Consider the following 16601-nt stretch of genomic DNA (forward strand, 5'->3'; position numbering starts at 1 on the left):
GAGCACTAGAATCAATCAATATACAGTCGGCCTTATAATAGCACTATCAAATGTATGATTAATAACTTCTGTATAGTTCATATATTGAACAGCGTTGTATAAAGTTTTAAACAGCGTTTTTACTGTCCATGACTTGTCTCTCGAACTAGTCATTGGTCTTCAGCAAATCATTCGATCCACATTATCATTCATGGCGTCGACACGAGAAAAGAAATATCGTTTAAAAGTTATGAGTTGATAAGCATTGAAACTGTTTTGCGGTGTGTTCCTCATACATTTTCTTAAAAACCATACATGTATATTTCGTAGCATTTTATTTGTGTATGTTCTTTTCGTCACAATCTTGCCTGCAGACATTAGTCTTGCCTTCGGGTATTCGGTGTTGACTGGAGAGTATCCTATTCCGACCTTCGGTCTTACCCTGGTCCGAGACTTTGGCAGATCTACTACCTGCTGGACTGGACAGTGTCAGGTCTGCGATGGGCAAGAGATCCTCTACTCAACTTGGATCAACACTCAAGCCGTTAGCACATGCGACGAAATTCATCTAGCAACAAGGTAAGCTAACAAGGTTCCATAATTATCATCAAGGGCATCTTATTGGCTGACATTGGCAAAGATGTGTTACACAATATTTGTTTGCGCCTGATCAGTATAAAGGACATGCTCAGTGTGACTATAAATTAGTTTTAAAAGATAAATGAATGAATAGAAGAAAAAATAGCGTTGAGATTTTGAAGAGGTTATGAATATTTTAACTTTTTTATTTTGTGACGTCACAGACGAGCAGCTCCTCCATATGTCATGTGAGAAAAAACGTCAATTTCTATTATAAAAAAAAAGAAAATAAAAATACTTTCATTTTGTGGTGAACATGTCATCTGACACATTAAATGCCTCTTATAAAATACATTTTCCCCATTCATCAGGTTCCCTTAAAAGGGGGGGGGGGTATAAAATGTATATTACGTGATGGATCGGAAACTGCTTCCATATGACCTCACATTTCATAACTCTTTTATTATTAGATGGATTTTAGGCAAACTTTCACCAATAATTGGGCGATTCCATGCTAGAAAATCAGCCTTTTTCACAAAATTTTTCAACCTGCTGTCCAAACGAACGAAGAACTTCAATTTGTTTTGTGGCAATATTAAAGTATTACTGGGTAGACATGCAAAAAACTGACAACCAACAAAAATATGTTGTCTATAGGTGAATTAGAGCTCAAAATGTTGCGTGTCGTACGACACACAATATTTTCCCCTATAATTTACCCGTAATCAATTGTTTGTGTTGGTTATTAGTTTTTCACATGACTACCTACTATAGCTTTATCACTGACAAAAAAGAACATTTTATTTCTCAAGCATTCGGCTTGGAAACTAAAAATTGTTGTCAAAATGTCCCGTACGACACGTATGGAATCGCCCAATTACAGTTTCTTTGTGTATAGACTTTTTAATTACATTTTCCTGAAATCATAGGAACTAATCTATTGATATTTATAATACATTGCATAAATTTTGCATTTCATCCACCCTCTAACTAGAGTCTACGGACCTTTATAGAGGACACAGCCATTGCAACAATGGCTCAGATAAAGGTCATTCATCCACATCCCTTGTTTACTATTCAAATCGTATTAGCATTTTCATTTGTGGTTTTCGCTGTGTATTTTTTTTTCTATTGCTCTATCTGGTAAACATAAAACCAAATCAGACCAATCCAAATTAAAAATTACATATTGTTTTGCAGAATCGGCCAAGATGAATGGACTCGCTACCAACAGCTTCGAGCACCTCAGGAATCTTAGATCTTGAGAGGACGCAAAGAAACAGAAAACTTTTTCTTTAGCATGTTTAGGCTTGTATCATTAGAGAAAAGAGTAAAACGGTAAGAGTAAACGGCATAAATCAACAGAAAATGCTTCCAAACGTGTTACTAAAGACATTTATAAATATACTGGTGTATGACTGACGTTATAATATAAATACTTATATTCTATATTTTAATAGTTTTTTTTATTACATACGTATCGTTATACAAGGGTGCTTCGTATTGTAATCTAATCTGGTGATGCTGTTTTTTCAGCGGGAAGGGGAAATTTGGGAGATCTGTACAGGTAAACTGCTTATTATCTGTCTAGAGTTATTGTATATAATTGAAAGTTATCACATGAGGACTTTTTTCATTTTATATTTTCTCTTTTCAAAATCTGTTTCATTATAAAAAAAAAATTAACAGATTATAATTTAAGCAAGATTGTTCTTTTGGAAGAATTGCAACTAATTGGCAATTGTTCCATGCATTTAACTTCAAAACAATTGTATGTCTCGTGTAAGTCTTTTGAAATCTCGCATATTGTAACAGTTGTCACTTTCGCTATGTAACATCCTAGATTTAACAGGTTATTAGTGTATATCTATGTGTGCTTACGATATTGAGAAATTGCATGCATACTTTTACAAATTAGATAATTAAATAGATACATTAGTGAGGATATTTATCTCATATAATACGATTATAATCAATGAATTACATGTACCATTATATAATTTTCAATGCTACATGTGTAACCATAATGAGCAAGAATCTTGCTAACGTGAATAGATCATGGATCTAATACAACTACTGCTAGCCCGGGGGGGGGGGCAGTCAAATATATTGCTGTACAAAACGCGTGTGGTGTTTTTTACTTTTGGACGCAGGTCTATGACGGACCGTTTATGCCACAAGCCGTCATTCATTCACTCACTCAGAGTGAGTGATTGAAGAGTTTTATCCAATCAGAGAGCTAGACTCGTTATCGAGACCCCCTCACGGAAGTAGTTGTTCATTCATTCGAGTAGATGTTCAACTACTCGAGTGGATGTACAACCACTCGAATGGATGTACAACCACTCCAATGAACGTACACGCGTACATTTCTTAAAATGGTTTTAAAAAAACCACCGATTTATTTTTAAAATGGGTGGTTTTGAAAGGCTTAATTTAGTGACTGTATGAATAATGTGATTCACACTGTTATTTGAAGATAAAAATGATAATTTTAGTGTGGACACCTCGATGGTGTGTTCATACAGGGGAAGATGTGAAAACGTGGTTCACACTTGTAAGTTGCTCAATCTAACAGTGAATGTGATTTCATTGACTTTAGTTCATGATGAGTAGAAATTGTGTTGTAAGAATGTACATTTGAGAAAGCATTAATGTAGTGTACAGTGAGTTCATATCAATATATGTCTATCCTATATTATCTGTAATTTAGAATGTAAAATAAAAAGTAGCCTACATGTGAGATTTTCAATTTTAATGTCATATAATGTTAGAGGGAATTTTAAAACAGTGGTATGCAAGCCGACTGCTGTGTAAAAAAAACATATGCATAGTATGTTAACACTAGACCTTTTTTATTTTACCTTTTCATTCTGTGACCTGCGAAATGATTTTTTTAATGAATTGCTTTTATGGATAAAGTATTATGACACACAGTTCCCGCATGCCTATACTTTAAATTACATATGAAACTCATAACTATAAAAGAAAATTAACTTTTTTTCGAATCAACCGAGACGGACTTTACTAAACAGCTGCACATGTCGTATAATATTTCTTTACATTGTTTCTATCAAAGTAAAATTATTTGTACTACATTGATCTTTCAAGCTATACCCAAATTGGGAAAGTATACTTATTTAAAAAATAGGTTGTGAATGATAATTATTACATTGTAAACAGAGGTATTTAAGGGTATCATACACTCTAGGTTAAGTGTGCATTCTTTGCTTTGTTGTGTGTTCCAGTTGGGACGGGAAATATTGTTCCTCGCACGACCCACAGAGATTACTGAACTATTCCATCTAACGGTGGGGCACATGTGCCTTATCGGATGCGACCCTTTCGAAAGTTAAAAACCATTTAAGATAGTCGCCCTGCAAGAAAGGTTGCCGTGTGTTCAGTTTGTTGACATAATACGCCCATAAAATACTATATGATGTGGTTTGAAATGCTCATGAAGATACTCTCACACTGAAATTCTGCAGCGAGAATGTTTATCGATTCAAATAGAGGGCTTTAAGAAAATAATCAGTGGAATAATTAACGGTGTGAAGACGTTTGCACACTGAGCATACAAATGGACTCCTTAATTTTAAAGAGGCAGTGAGCTATGTTTTCCTTCAAGCGGAAAACCACGATTCCTTTTCTAATCTACGTTTGCACCCTCTGTACATTATTTTATTCTTCATTTTGTGAATTTCAGTTATAATTCATCTTAACGATCTTAAAGATTTGTGTAGTTTGTTATTATTGTAGAATCATCTCCGAGCAGTACTCATTATTTTCAGGGTTTAGTGCTTCATACTTTACTATCTTAAGATATTCATTCGGGTATGTGGGTTGAATAAGCCACTGGATTTTAATTAAAGATTTAAAATGGTTAAAACCAGCATTTGTTGTGGTCTGTGTTTGTCACAAACGAGTAAACTTAATCATTTGCATATATCATATCCCGGCGGCACTGCCCGCAAGGTGGACACCAAATTCGTACATGGACTTTACAAATGGACGCTAAGCGAATGATCTAATCTCAAAGTAACCTGAATGATTTTTCCCGTGTTGTCTCACCATGATTATCGTAACAGGTTAAATTCTACTCCTTTTTCCCGATTTTTTTTACGGTAAAAGAATTCACAAAATTTGCCATTTTCACGGTGAGGGATGTGTACATCGCCCGGTATTACAAAAACACGAGAGAAAAAACTCAAATTTACGTGCTTTGCAGGCGAGAATGGCATCCCAACTGTAATTACAACCCCCCCCCCTCTTTCCCCGCAGGTTCATATAAAACAAAGGGTTAAGACTGGTTGGTCGGGGCCTCGGGTAAGGTCTTAATGTGTTTGTATTACTGAAGCACCTTCTTTATGACATACAATTTGCAAACTCTAGGACCCATCGTATTTATAGTGTTGGCTTATTGACATCGTATACTTGACAGTTAATTGGTGCGCAATGCTCAAATATTAAACATAAATTGCCCGAATCTCTCGCTCCTCTCTCCATGTTCGTTTCTCCCCAATCCCTCTTTCACAAATACATGCTATCTCTGTCTCACTCAAACACAATTCTCTAATATATATCTCCATCCTCCAATCAGGCCCCTCTTATTTTACAAACCTTACAAACACAAAACATTTGTATCGAAAGGTATCCCAATAAGAACAAGTCATAATAATGTCAATAACATGATTTGTAGGCAGGGGCGGATCCGGGGTTTTCCAAAGGGTAGGAGGGCACTTTTTCCAGAGGAAAACAAAGTTTTCAACCAAAAATAAGGACATTTCAAAGAGGGGGGGGGACATTTCAAAGAGGGGGGCACATTTCTGTTTTAACGGCATTTTTACATTACACATTTTTATTGTGCCTTTCAAAAAGAGGGGGCTGGATCCGCCAGTGATTGTAGGAAACCTGAATGTCCGGTCGCAATGTCAGGTATGTTCTCATACAATATTAGGAACTTTTTGCACCGTGACGCAGAACGATTTTAAGAACAAAGAAAATGTATAGTCAAATGCCCTTCATGACAATGAATAACCAAAAAGTCTTTGTCGGCAATTAGTGAATCAAAACAGCAGTTTTATCCTGGACTCTGGACAAATGGCATATTTGCAACTTTTTCGTCAGTTCCGAAACTGAGGACGATTTGCTATTACGGTTCGACAAAGACCTACCAGCTGTCGTTTAACGGGCAATGTCAATACATTACTGTGTTCTTGGATTTGTTCTGCCTCGTTGTGCGAAAACGTGCTATTAGTATACATACTAATCGTATGACGACCTATTAAATCTAAAATAAAAAATCAGACAATGTTCATACGTTGCATCAATGTTTGATCATCGCAGCATTTTATTAAAAAAACGATAGAAGTATAGAAACAAGCAGTGCATATAAATCAGACATTCACATATTTTATTTTCGACATACTTTTATAAAAACATGATCAAATTTATTTTAGATGGTACGTTGACACTATAAAGTCGATATATATACATATATGAAAAACTAAAATACAAGTAGACAGTATGTTAGATCTATAGGATGGAATATGAACAAGTAAAACGATTTTCAAATAAAAGAATAAAAATTCGAAGAAAACAATCTGGATATGACGAAATTATTTAAATACGAAGAGTTTTGTCATTGATCATTATTTTCAAGATATTTTAAAAATATTTCATAGAGCAAAAATGTCAATGTTTAAAAATAGACTTTCCCAGCGATAATTACAATTCCAATATCGAATTTCATTCTTTGATAATTATTCTTCACAAGATATTGTAAAAAAATCTTTTATACAGCAAAAAATGCTATGTTGAAGAATATAATTTCCTAGCGATGATATAACAATATATTTTTTAGTGTATATCGTTTTATAAGTTTTCTTTTAGGTGCATAGGTTTCGATAAAAGATATTAGTACTTTTCAAACAAATTTACAACACATGTTCTGGATGAAGACGCTGCTCCTACATATCAGGTTGAGGCGCAATACTCTGTTCATAACGAGTCCATTTGTCTTGTCCAACCCTGCACAAATAAATATTTTTTTAAAGATAAATTTGATAAAAGAATACTATTTCACAGAACACATTAATATTGCTAATGAGGCTTAATTTCATGTCATATTTTGACGTCAGCATTTGCTTATCAATTTTGTGAAATTTCGCAATTTATACATATCATTGTCGAACGCATTTTTTCGGGGGGTGTGGGGCAGGATGCATACCTGATATTTGAATGATCTCGAAAGCAAGGGAGCAAAGCAATCGGATTTTGCTGTTTTTGCATTTTCTAAAATGAAATAGGATTTTGTGCACACTTTTGCTGAATTTTGTGCAAATGATAACTAAAAAGATGTCAACTTTCACAATTTCTGGGGAAATATATCTTGCCCCAACCCCCTCATTGCGTACGGCCACCCGTTCAATGAGAATGGTTGCGGTTATTGTTTTCTTTGTCCGAAATGATGGTTCTGATCATTTTCTTTAAAAACATAGGCACAGTAGAATTGAATGGAAATTGAATGGGTGAATAGATGCTTAAGCGAATAAATGACGACATTTACATATGAACCAAGATACGAAGGCATGGATGGATGGATGCCGGGATGATGGATGGATGGACGAACAAACGATTACAAAATAAAACTAATGAATGTACTCACATATTTGATTTCTTGATTTCCTGGCATGTGCTGACCATGTTTGTATTGATCCAAGTGGTGTACAGAACCTCCTCTCCATCACATAGATGGCATTGGCCGGTCCAGCTGGTAGTTGATTGACCGTTATCACGGACTACCGTAAAACCGAATGATGGGAAGTCGTAGTTGTTGCTCGCGTACCCGACCACGACGGTTGGTGCTAAAATGAAAAAAAAAAATCGCGAATTCACCAGCACATTACAAATGCCAAGGCTAGGAAATAAATCATTCTTTATGAACAGTAAATCCTCAAATGTAAAAAAATGAACAAATAAACAAAAGGATACTATTTTGTAAAATAATCCGAATAGGATTTGTCTTTTTATAGTGGATATTTAGGCCCAACTATGAAAATTGAAATAAAAACAAATGGGAAAATTACAAGAGTTCCAAACCTTTCCGAGGGTGACAACACAGATTGACACCGAAGTAAATAATTAAAGAATAAGTCTATAATAAATAGAGTTTTATATCGCCATGATCAAAACCTTTCTTGACAGGTAACACCTCGCTCATATCAGTTTCTTCAGAAGACATCCCAACTATGCTGCAAAGTTACACCATAACTTCGACTCCTGGAATATACAGGGAACCTTTTTATGACCAACCAACTTGATGTGACATAAAACTCATCTGGCTATTGAATACTCAAGAATACTGGGGTTGACGTTTCCAATATTACGCCATGCTTATTTTGCAACGTCCATGAGACAACACCTCTAGTTCTTATCCGGATCTACCCCCTCACCAACTGTTATAAGAGGTATTTACCTGCGTATCCAAGTTCACGTTCGTTGGCTGTCATGTAATCTCCAAGCATCATGCCTGTGGACGTCTTTGTAATAGTGATCTGATCGTTGCACTCGTTGTACCATACACCCTCCAAATCACAGAAACCAACTGAAAAACAAAACAGTAATAAATTATAATTTTGGTGTTAGGCATCAACGCCGATTTAATCACGAATTTGACCAACTTCAAAATGCTGATCGATAAGGGACAGGCGGCCATTCTAAGGTATGTTGATAGGGTCGGGGTCGGGAATGTTGGGGGGGGGGGGGCAAGATGACTAATGGTGAAGTCATCTTTTTTTCTCAATTTGACAATATGAGTGAAATAGTGTTAAACGACCCAGAACTCGTTTCTACACTTATTTTTCTTTGCACTTATATTCCCTTTTAAATCTCCCTCTTTAAGAAATCAGATTTCTTCTTTTTAATCGTGGGTGAATGCAAAAATTGGTGGTCATCAATTACCTTCTTCGCAGTTGACACCAGCGTATCCGAGGGGGCACTGGCACGTGTACATGGCAATGCCATCAATACAAACACCACCATTCTGGCATGGAAGACTGGCACACTCGTTGATATCTGCAAGATGAAACGTGTGTTTCTATCATAAATATACAATTTATGAATTTATTAGGGCAATGCCATAATCAAGTACTACGTACAAATTCTTTACATTCCCTACATATGAATTAGCCTACTAAAATGATACTTTTTCATTTCAAATATACTTAATAATCAAGGTTTTCTAAATTTCAAGTAGGCCTGTTGGGGGTCTGTTCAGTCAGAAATAGAATTAGGATCAGGAAAGGACACTTTATATTCATTCCGACATATAGCATTAATAGTTAAAGCGTGATTTGTCAAAGCACCTATGATAAAAAAATAATGCCAGCAACTTATGCTCTGTTCTGCAAGATACGAGAGAGCTTAATGACAGCACAACTTTGACTTTGTAGAAGCGTTATTCAATCACCTATTGTACAAGAGAAATCATGTGGAAAGGTCATCTTCGAGAACGGTGCACTTTTTAATTTATTTTTTTGTACAGCAACCCTCCTGGGATTAACCTGTGTAATATCTACTTACCAATTTCACAGTTTTGTCCGGCAAATCCGACAGGGCATTCGCAGATATAGTTAGCTCCAACATTTACGCACGTAGCGCCATTCTGACAGGGCAAACTCCTGCATGCATCAAGTGCTACACAGAATAGAATGAGGAATAGGGAAATAACCACGGGTCACGTAGTGAAAATGCATTAAGAATATATAAGTTTGGTTAAGTAATTGTTGAAATTACAAAAAATGCATCTATGATCCCTTGAACAAAATTAAATTGGAGTAGATATATATTTGAAAATGAAGCTGGAAATACCATGACATTTGTTAAAAGCCTGTACATAATTTAGGGAAATAGCAAATGAGAAATTAATGTTTTTTTAAACAATTTCAAACCTAGATGGCTTTTACTTACAGATCTCGCAATAGGTCCCGGTGTAGTTCGGAGGGCACTGGCAGACAAAACCATTGACACCATCCACACAAGTTCCACCATTCTGGCAGGGATCGCTTGCACACTCGTCGATGTCTAATGAAAAAAAAGAAATATTATACATCTAAGGGACTATGGAAATCTATAAGATTCGATATAGCACGCGCTATCTTTAAAAGGGCACCCGATCCGGTTCCATCGTTCTCTATCTAGTCATAGTAAGCTCTGCAACACTCTTCACACGCACCAACTCACAATCGTTAAACAGCGTCTCCAACTGATTTTGAAGGTGTTCTTAAAGGTTGACCGACTTCTTAATTCACCATTCATATTTCTCTCAACTTTCTTCTTGTGAAATTTCGTTACTGCTTATGTTAGTTTATATGATAAATGTTATACCTTTTCAACTCGGTGTTTATAAGACTATCATAATTATTTTTTCATCAGTTAAAAAGAAATTGAAATATCAGCAGAAGATAATTCATTATATATTTTGATTAGATATCTTGATAGATCGAGTCACATCAAGCTTGTTGAAATTGCGTATTCTTTACAAGTATAATATTGTATGCAATGTATCAGATAATTTTCCATATACTTATATGCTTTGTGGATAAATATTGTACAAGGTCTTTCTTTGAAAATATTCTTACTCTATGACGTATGGCTTGGTGAAATTCGAAAAGAAAGTTGACAATATTTATCAGTTTGAAGTTATTATTAATTACTTACTAATCTCACAGTCACTGCCAGTGAACCCGGGTACACAGGTACAAAGATATCCATTAACCATATCGGTACAAGCACCGCCATTCTGGCAAGGGTCGCTGGCACATTCGTCAATATCTGAGGAATAAATACAAGTAAGAAGCAAATAAGTAAATGTCCGATACCTATCATGGCAGGGGCACTCTGCAACATTTGGGTCCCGTAACATGTCCCATCCCAAATACAGGCATTATAAAACAATATAGACGTTTACGAAAAACAGCATTATACAATAGGTGCGTGATAATACAATTAAAGGTACGTGCTGTTTCTCGCACAACATGTAGGCTGTCTTCTGCAAAAGAATCAGCATGGAATTAATATATAAAATTTCTCATATTTTTTTAACCATAATGATTAAACTGAATTAGCAGTTAATATAAGAAAAGTTACGCCGAACTAATAGGCAATTATGAAAATGCACATATACACATACACATTCACAATCATATTATTGACAAATGGGAAACAGATTATGAGTGAAGTAATCAAAAGCGAAAGGCAATATTGTCGAGTATTTTATACATGGATCCAGGCACATCAAACTTATTCAATTTTGGGGTTTTTTAAACTTGTATATCATTTTTTTAAGTATTACATGCACTTCGTATTTGATTATATTATATGTGGAGAAAAAATTGAATAGTCTTTCTTTGAAAATGACCTCCATATATAATGTGGCAATTATCGTTATTTCACGAAATTCCACAAACGAATTAGAAAAGGAAAAGAGCAATGGTCTTACATTATTTTGCTAAAATACATGGCTTGACAAGCTGATTTTCGCTCTTTAAAAGAACCAATAAATAGTAATCGGAAAAACATGCTATATAACAAGAAGTTTACAATTGACATTGACAATGACATCATTAGCTTGTTACGCCGAATTGAAGGTCTGAACGAAATACCAAGGACAAGAACATGTGCGTTACAGAAGACACAAGATGACTCACGATACGTTTCGACTTCCACGTAAAACACATGTGTTACTCTGGTTAATGACTTGTAATCGTTTCACATAAAATGCTAACCATTGAATGACAGTGCCATCTTTCCAATATGACAAATGAAGAACATTAATGTTCTACAATAAGGGCGACTTCATTTTTTTCCTCAGTTTCACAAGTAACGAATAGCTCACACGTGCATCCTAAGATTCACACATTCGAACAAGCATTCACATGCAATCAATTTACACTTTTGTACCACACATCATCAATGAATAAGGGATCCGCTGCATATAACTTATTGATGCTTAATTTTCAAACGTTATAATGGATACGTTGATTTATATCATGTGCAACTGGTGGCACATTTGCCTTTCGAAACAAGTTCCTAAAGTCAATCTGCTGATGATTTATCAGGATTCCAATGAGAAAAGCTAGTGTTTTTTTTTTTGTTAGTTCAAAATATCGTTTCCATTTCCAAGTCGTATAAGCGTTAGGCTCTCAGAGAATACATTACCAGTCTGGCAGATAACCCCAGTGTATCCCGCTGCACACTGACAAGTGTATCCGTTAACCATCTCAACACAAGTTCCTCCGTTCAAACAAGGCGCTGATGCACACTCGTCGATTTCTGTAATAGAGGGAATTATTACATTATTTACATGATTGTAATCGACCATGTCTAATTCATATTCCACTATACTTATCACATCATCTTCATCATTATGGATTTCACCGTTATTGTCGCTAATTCCGTTGTTAATGTACTGTTATTCGTGAACTTCATTTATATATAGTAAGTCTAAAAACATTTAAAAAGTCTTTCAAAACAGGTGTGATGGATAACACGCAGAATTACGATCGAAACTGAATTTGCATATTTCTTGATTTCTCAGTTTTTGTCCATACTTATTCAAGTTAAATAGCGAGTCAAAAAAAAAGTTAAATAGAGAGTCGTGGTGGTGTCTTACCAGTTTCGCAATTTGCGCCGGTGTAACCTGGTGCGCAATTACATGTGTAGCGGTTAACTCCATCGAAACACGTTCCGCCATTTTCACAAGGATCTGACTGGCATTCGTCAATATCTGTAGAAACAAAATTAAAAGAAACGATAAGAAGGTTCTATGGTTGCTGTTTTTGTATGAAAGCTCTACATCGTCCGGCAAACTAATCATACTTTCAAAATAGTTGTTTGAACCCACTATGGAGAACGGCTCGATGCCGTTGAAAATTCATGGTTTCCGAAATGTTCGTAAAATGACACACATGCTATAGTCAATATGAATCTATTGATTTCAATCTTCTTATCAAATTAATTACTAAGTTTCATAATTCAAACAAAAATAATCTAGTGTTTGTATTTTATCATGGGGAATGTTGGCATAGCATTGATACATACATACTGGGGTAAAATATGAATATCAAAATTATTTGAGATAAAATTAAGAAATGTACAAACATGTTAACTTCAATTTTTCATTGACACGTAGAAGGGCAAAATGGGAGAGGAGTTGACTGCTATAGCGAATTCGATAAGCAGATCAGTTTGGGGTTAGGGAGTGGCCAGTTTAATAAGAAAATAATCACTGTCTTCCAAAAGAGCCTAGGTAAGAAATCGGGAAAGATATCGATGAAAATAGGGGGAAAGTGGATATATTCTTCCCCTTCTAGTGCAGCCATTTCGTAGCTTTGTCGTGTGGTTTTGTCTGCTTACTGATTTGACAGTTGACACCAGTGTAGCCAGGAGCACATACACACTCGTAGAGGTTAATTCTGTTGATACACTGTCCACCGTTGAGACATGGGGTACTGGCACACTCGTCAATATCTTGAGATTAAAAAAAAATGTTGACCATTAAATACGTTAATATGATAAATCATGGGCGCTTGTAAAATTGGATGCTGAAAATGCTTAGGAATATTAGTAGAGTGCTTGCATTAAAATATTCAAACACCGTACAATTCAGAATACAATGCCTTCATGATATGATTAAAATACATTTCATTTAATGCTTGAACATTTCAGAGAGGAATCGTCTAACCACAGACACCTACACAATTAAGTTTGTACAACTAGATACGATCTTACCAAAATTCAATTCAATTTATTTTTCATTCTTCAACATAATACAAATAATTACATGATAAATCAATTCAATTTAAATAAAAGCATGAACAAACTTCAACATTGAATAAATAATATACATATTCAATAAGTGCTTGGGCTCTTATTGTCCTAGTACTAGTATGATGTCACGAATGAATTTTAGTTGTACGATTCATGGCAATTGTGTATGATAATACTTACCAAATTCGCAGTGAATGCCAGAGAATCCAGGAAGACAGAAGCAGAGGTAGCCATTGACCTGGTCAATACATTGAGCACCGTTTTGACAGGGGTCGCTCGCACACTCATCGGTGTCTGGAAAGGAATAGGTCGTTTACGATGATGATTTTCTTTTCAAATCCCATGTTAGATGCCATCAACGCAAAAAATTCTTGCCTGCTTAATGGGTGCATAATTTCTAAATTTGTGCTTGGATGCAGCCTGATCCCTTTGGTTCAATCAAACGATTTTACTGGTCACTTTATGTAGTTCGTATTAATGTTGTAAAATGCAAAATACAAAATAAAGCTAGGGCAATCCTGCAAGGAAAGTTTATTCATTTACATACAATGTCACCTTCTCAAACTTGTCAAATATTGCCATTTCAACAGTCTCTCTAGTATGGCGTCACCTACGTTTCATAAACAGGTCCAATGCTTTTGATCTTCGACATTAATTGCAATATTAGTGCTTCATTGTTGGTTATTGCCGTTTACCTATTTCAATTATTCGAATTCGAAAGCATGGATTGAGATAAACAAGTCAGCTGGGCACGTACTTTAACCGCCTATAGGCTAGCCAATGAATCAACTCAGCGGAGCGCACCATTTAAGGCCTTCTCGCCTTGCAACCTTGTGAGCAACGCCTGTTAGGATGTTTTGCCCATTCTCAAGAAACGTCTGCGATGTTATTAAATATGGCTATTGCTTTGAATTTAACAAATCATGGAGGTCGGCTTGATATTTATGGAAGGGGCAGGGGAGTAATTTTGTACAAAATACAGAACTGTCCTATAGTTTGTGTGGGTTACAGTGGGTTACTGAAATTGGGCAAACCAATATTCCACAAACCTTGACAATTGTTACACATTCTTATTCTTGGCCCAATTTTGACTTTTGGTAATTCAGAAAATAAATAGTAACTTTCGAAAATGAAATAATGTATATGTGACAGGTATATTCCAAGCATTTTTTTGAATATCGATAAACTCAATATCACAAATCAATTATTAAAATTAAGCACTAAATCTGCAGTGGTCATCGCAAGGGGAAAAGGTACGTGGACTATACCACGTAACACCAGCATGGGACTGGATTATCCGGACCTACAGACTCGGCCATCAGTCTGTCTGCGCACGGTAAAAGTTATCATTCTGCGACTCACGTGTTAATTAACTTACTTTTCTCTTCATAACGAAACTCATCATGGAAAGGTAATCTAACATGGATTGCTTCACTCTAAGATTTATTGTTATGCATCCTTTACACAATAAAATGAGAAAAGTAACCAAAAAAAAAAGATTTCGAGGCCTGCCGTTTCCTAAAAAACACTGGAGCATTAATCTACCAACATCATCAGTTCGGGTAAATTCTATCAAATGTACTAAGATTTTTTCTTAATTGAAAATTGTTAGATATCAGAAATAAGGATTTTGAGATGTTATATCAAATTTAAGCAATATTTTCCTCAAATTTGGCACTTTGTATCACTCATCAAAAGGACTGAAAATTCGAATTCGTACCCATACTTGCTTGTAAATTCGGTAAAATGTTGGTACACCGATAGTCAATGTATCTGATAACATTAATAGCCTTACTAAATTTCAACGATTCCATTGGATTTTAGGATTTTAATATCGCAGATATTTTGAAGAGTAAAACGATGTTAAAAGGTTGCTAGGCGCGAAAGGCCGATTTAGCTCCGCTCACTTTTACACTGAGTTGGAGGGATTAACGTACGTGTGATGAGATAAAACGGAAGAAAGGGCACTCACTAATTTCACAGTTGATTCCTTCCCATCCAGGTAGGCAAGTACAAACATATCCATTGACGACATCTGTACAACCACCTCCATTCAGGCAGGGAGCAGAGGCACACTCATCGCGATCTATCAAATAGAAGCAGTTTATTGATTCAATTTCAGAACAACAACTTTGATACCTCCACCGTTCCTGCTAATCCTGCCACATTATATACGCAGGTCTTAGAAAACTACCCTGATAAAGCATTCCCGTAACCATGTCCTTTTAACCATTTACCAAACCACTCAGGATGGTTGGTAGTGGCAAATTTAGATAAACGTTTTGCCAAATATGCGAGTGTTGGTGTTGGGATTTATTATTTTATTATTATTATTTGTTTGGCGTCACCTGTGCCTGGGAGGCGAAAAGCGAACTGAATCACTATGACCCGCAGGTCTCTCCTCCCATATAACTGATTGGGGGGGAATGCAGGTGGACCACTACACCGGGGTTTCCCCCTACTCTTATACGAATAGTGCAGTGGGTTATTAACGTGCAAAGGTGGTGACTCTCCTCTACACGGGGCCTCCATTTAACGTCCTATCCGAGGGACGGATTGAACCCCTTGCGGATCGAAGCGTTGATTTATCAATTCCACAACGACCACCACGACACCTCAATGCATCTGCCTATATGTCCCAAATTCTTGAAATCACCATCCTGATTTTTAGTAGAAACCCGTTGGAATGAAAGTTCACCAGTTAGAACGATTATATTTTCCTGACAAAAGTTTTTTTTTTTTTTTTTTTTTTTTTTTTTGGGGGGGGGGGGGGACTTAAGATTTCGGTAACCATATTACATAACCCATGTAGAATGCATATGATTGGTATTTATGTTTCGAAGAAAGTGCTTCGTTCTTTATCACTGGAAGCTTTTAATGGTTCCATTTTTTAATACAAACAAATCAATAAGTCTTTTACTTAGGACTGCACAATTACCTGTTTCACAGTTTACGCCAAAGTAGCCGGGTGCGCACTGGCATACATATCCATTGACTTGGTCGACACACGTACCACCATTTTGACAAGGAGCTGAGGCACATTCGTCAATATCTGAAACAAAGGAAATGTGGGAAAACAAATGTGAATTCCCAACAGTAATATACTACTTACTGGAACCAATGAATTTGAACGTCACACTGACAATGAACGCCATGAGACTAATATTTCCTGATCTGATGACAATGCTGCAAAAGTAGCATTCTTAACTGTT

The 16601-nt window shown here is 35.9% G+C and overlaps 2 protein-coding genes across 3 annotated transcripts in view; one reads left to right on the forward strand and one right to left on the reverse strand.

Annotated features, from left to right (window-relative positions):
* Window positions 1–1848, forward strand: part of LOC129270424 (fibropellin-1-like) — a 50045-nt gene extending 48197 nt beyond the window's left edge. Inside the window, exons 19-20 of the mRNA XM_064105708.1 lie at window positions 354–558; window positions 1759–1848. Of these exons, the coding sequence (XP_063961778.1) occupies window positions 354–558; window positions 1759–1816 (263 nt within the window). The 3' untranslated portion in view covers window positions 1817–1848. The remainder of the gene's footprint in view (window positions 1–353; window positions 559–1758) is intronic.
* Window positions 1849–5875: 4027 nt separating this feature from the next.
* Window positions 5876–16601, reverse strand: part of LOC129269396 (fibropellin-1) — a 32527-nt gene continuing 21801 nt past the window's right edge. For both annotated transcript variants that reach the window (XM_054906888.2, XM_054906889.2), the window contains 13 exons: window positions 16328–16441; window positions 15362–15475; window positions 13570–13683; window positions 12976–13089; window positions 12233–12346; window positions 11779–11892; window positions 10279–10392; window positions 9529–9642; window positions 9142–9255; window positions 8521–8634; window positions 8036–8164; window positions 7226–7424; window positions 5876–6588 (listed from right to left, as the gene is read on the reverse strand). In XM_054906888.2, coding sequence (XP_054762863.1) covers window positions 6528–6588; window positions 7226–7424; window positions 8036–8164; window positions 8521–8634; window positions 9142–9255; window positions 9529–9642; window positions 10279–10392; window positions 11779–11892; window positions 12233–12346; window positions 12976–13089; window positions 13570–13683; window positions 15362–15475; window positions 16328–16441 — 1529 coding nt within the window. In that variant the 3' untranslated portion in view covers window positions 5876–6527. The remainder of the gene's footprint in view (window positions 6589–7225; window positions 7425–8035; window positions 8165–8520; window positions 8635–9141; window positions 9256–9528; window positions 9643–10278; window positions 10393–11778; window positions 11893–12232; window positions 12347–12975; window positions 13090–13569; window positions 13684–15361; window positions 15476–16327; window positions 16442–16601) is intronic.

The sequence above is a fragment of the Lytechinus pictus genome, chromosome 10 (assembly GCF_037042905.1).
Source record: "Lytechinus pictus isolate F3 Inbred chromosome 10, Lp3.0, whole genome shotgun sequence".
In the NCBI taxonomy this organism is placed as follows: domain Eukaryota; kingdom Metazoa; phylum Echinodermata; class Echinoidea; order Temnopleuroida; family Toxopneustidae; genus Lytechinus; species Lytechinus pictus.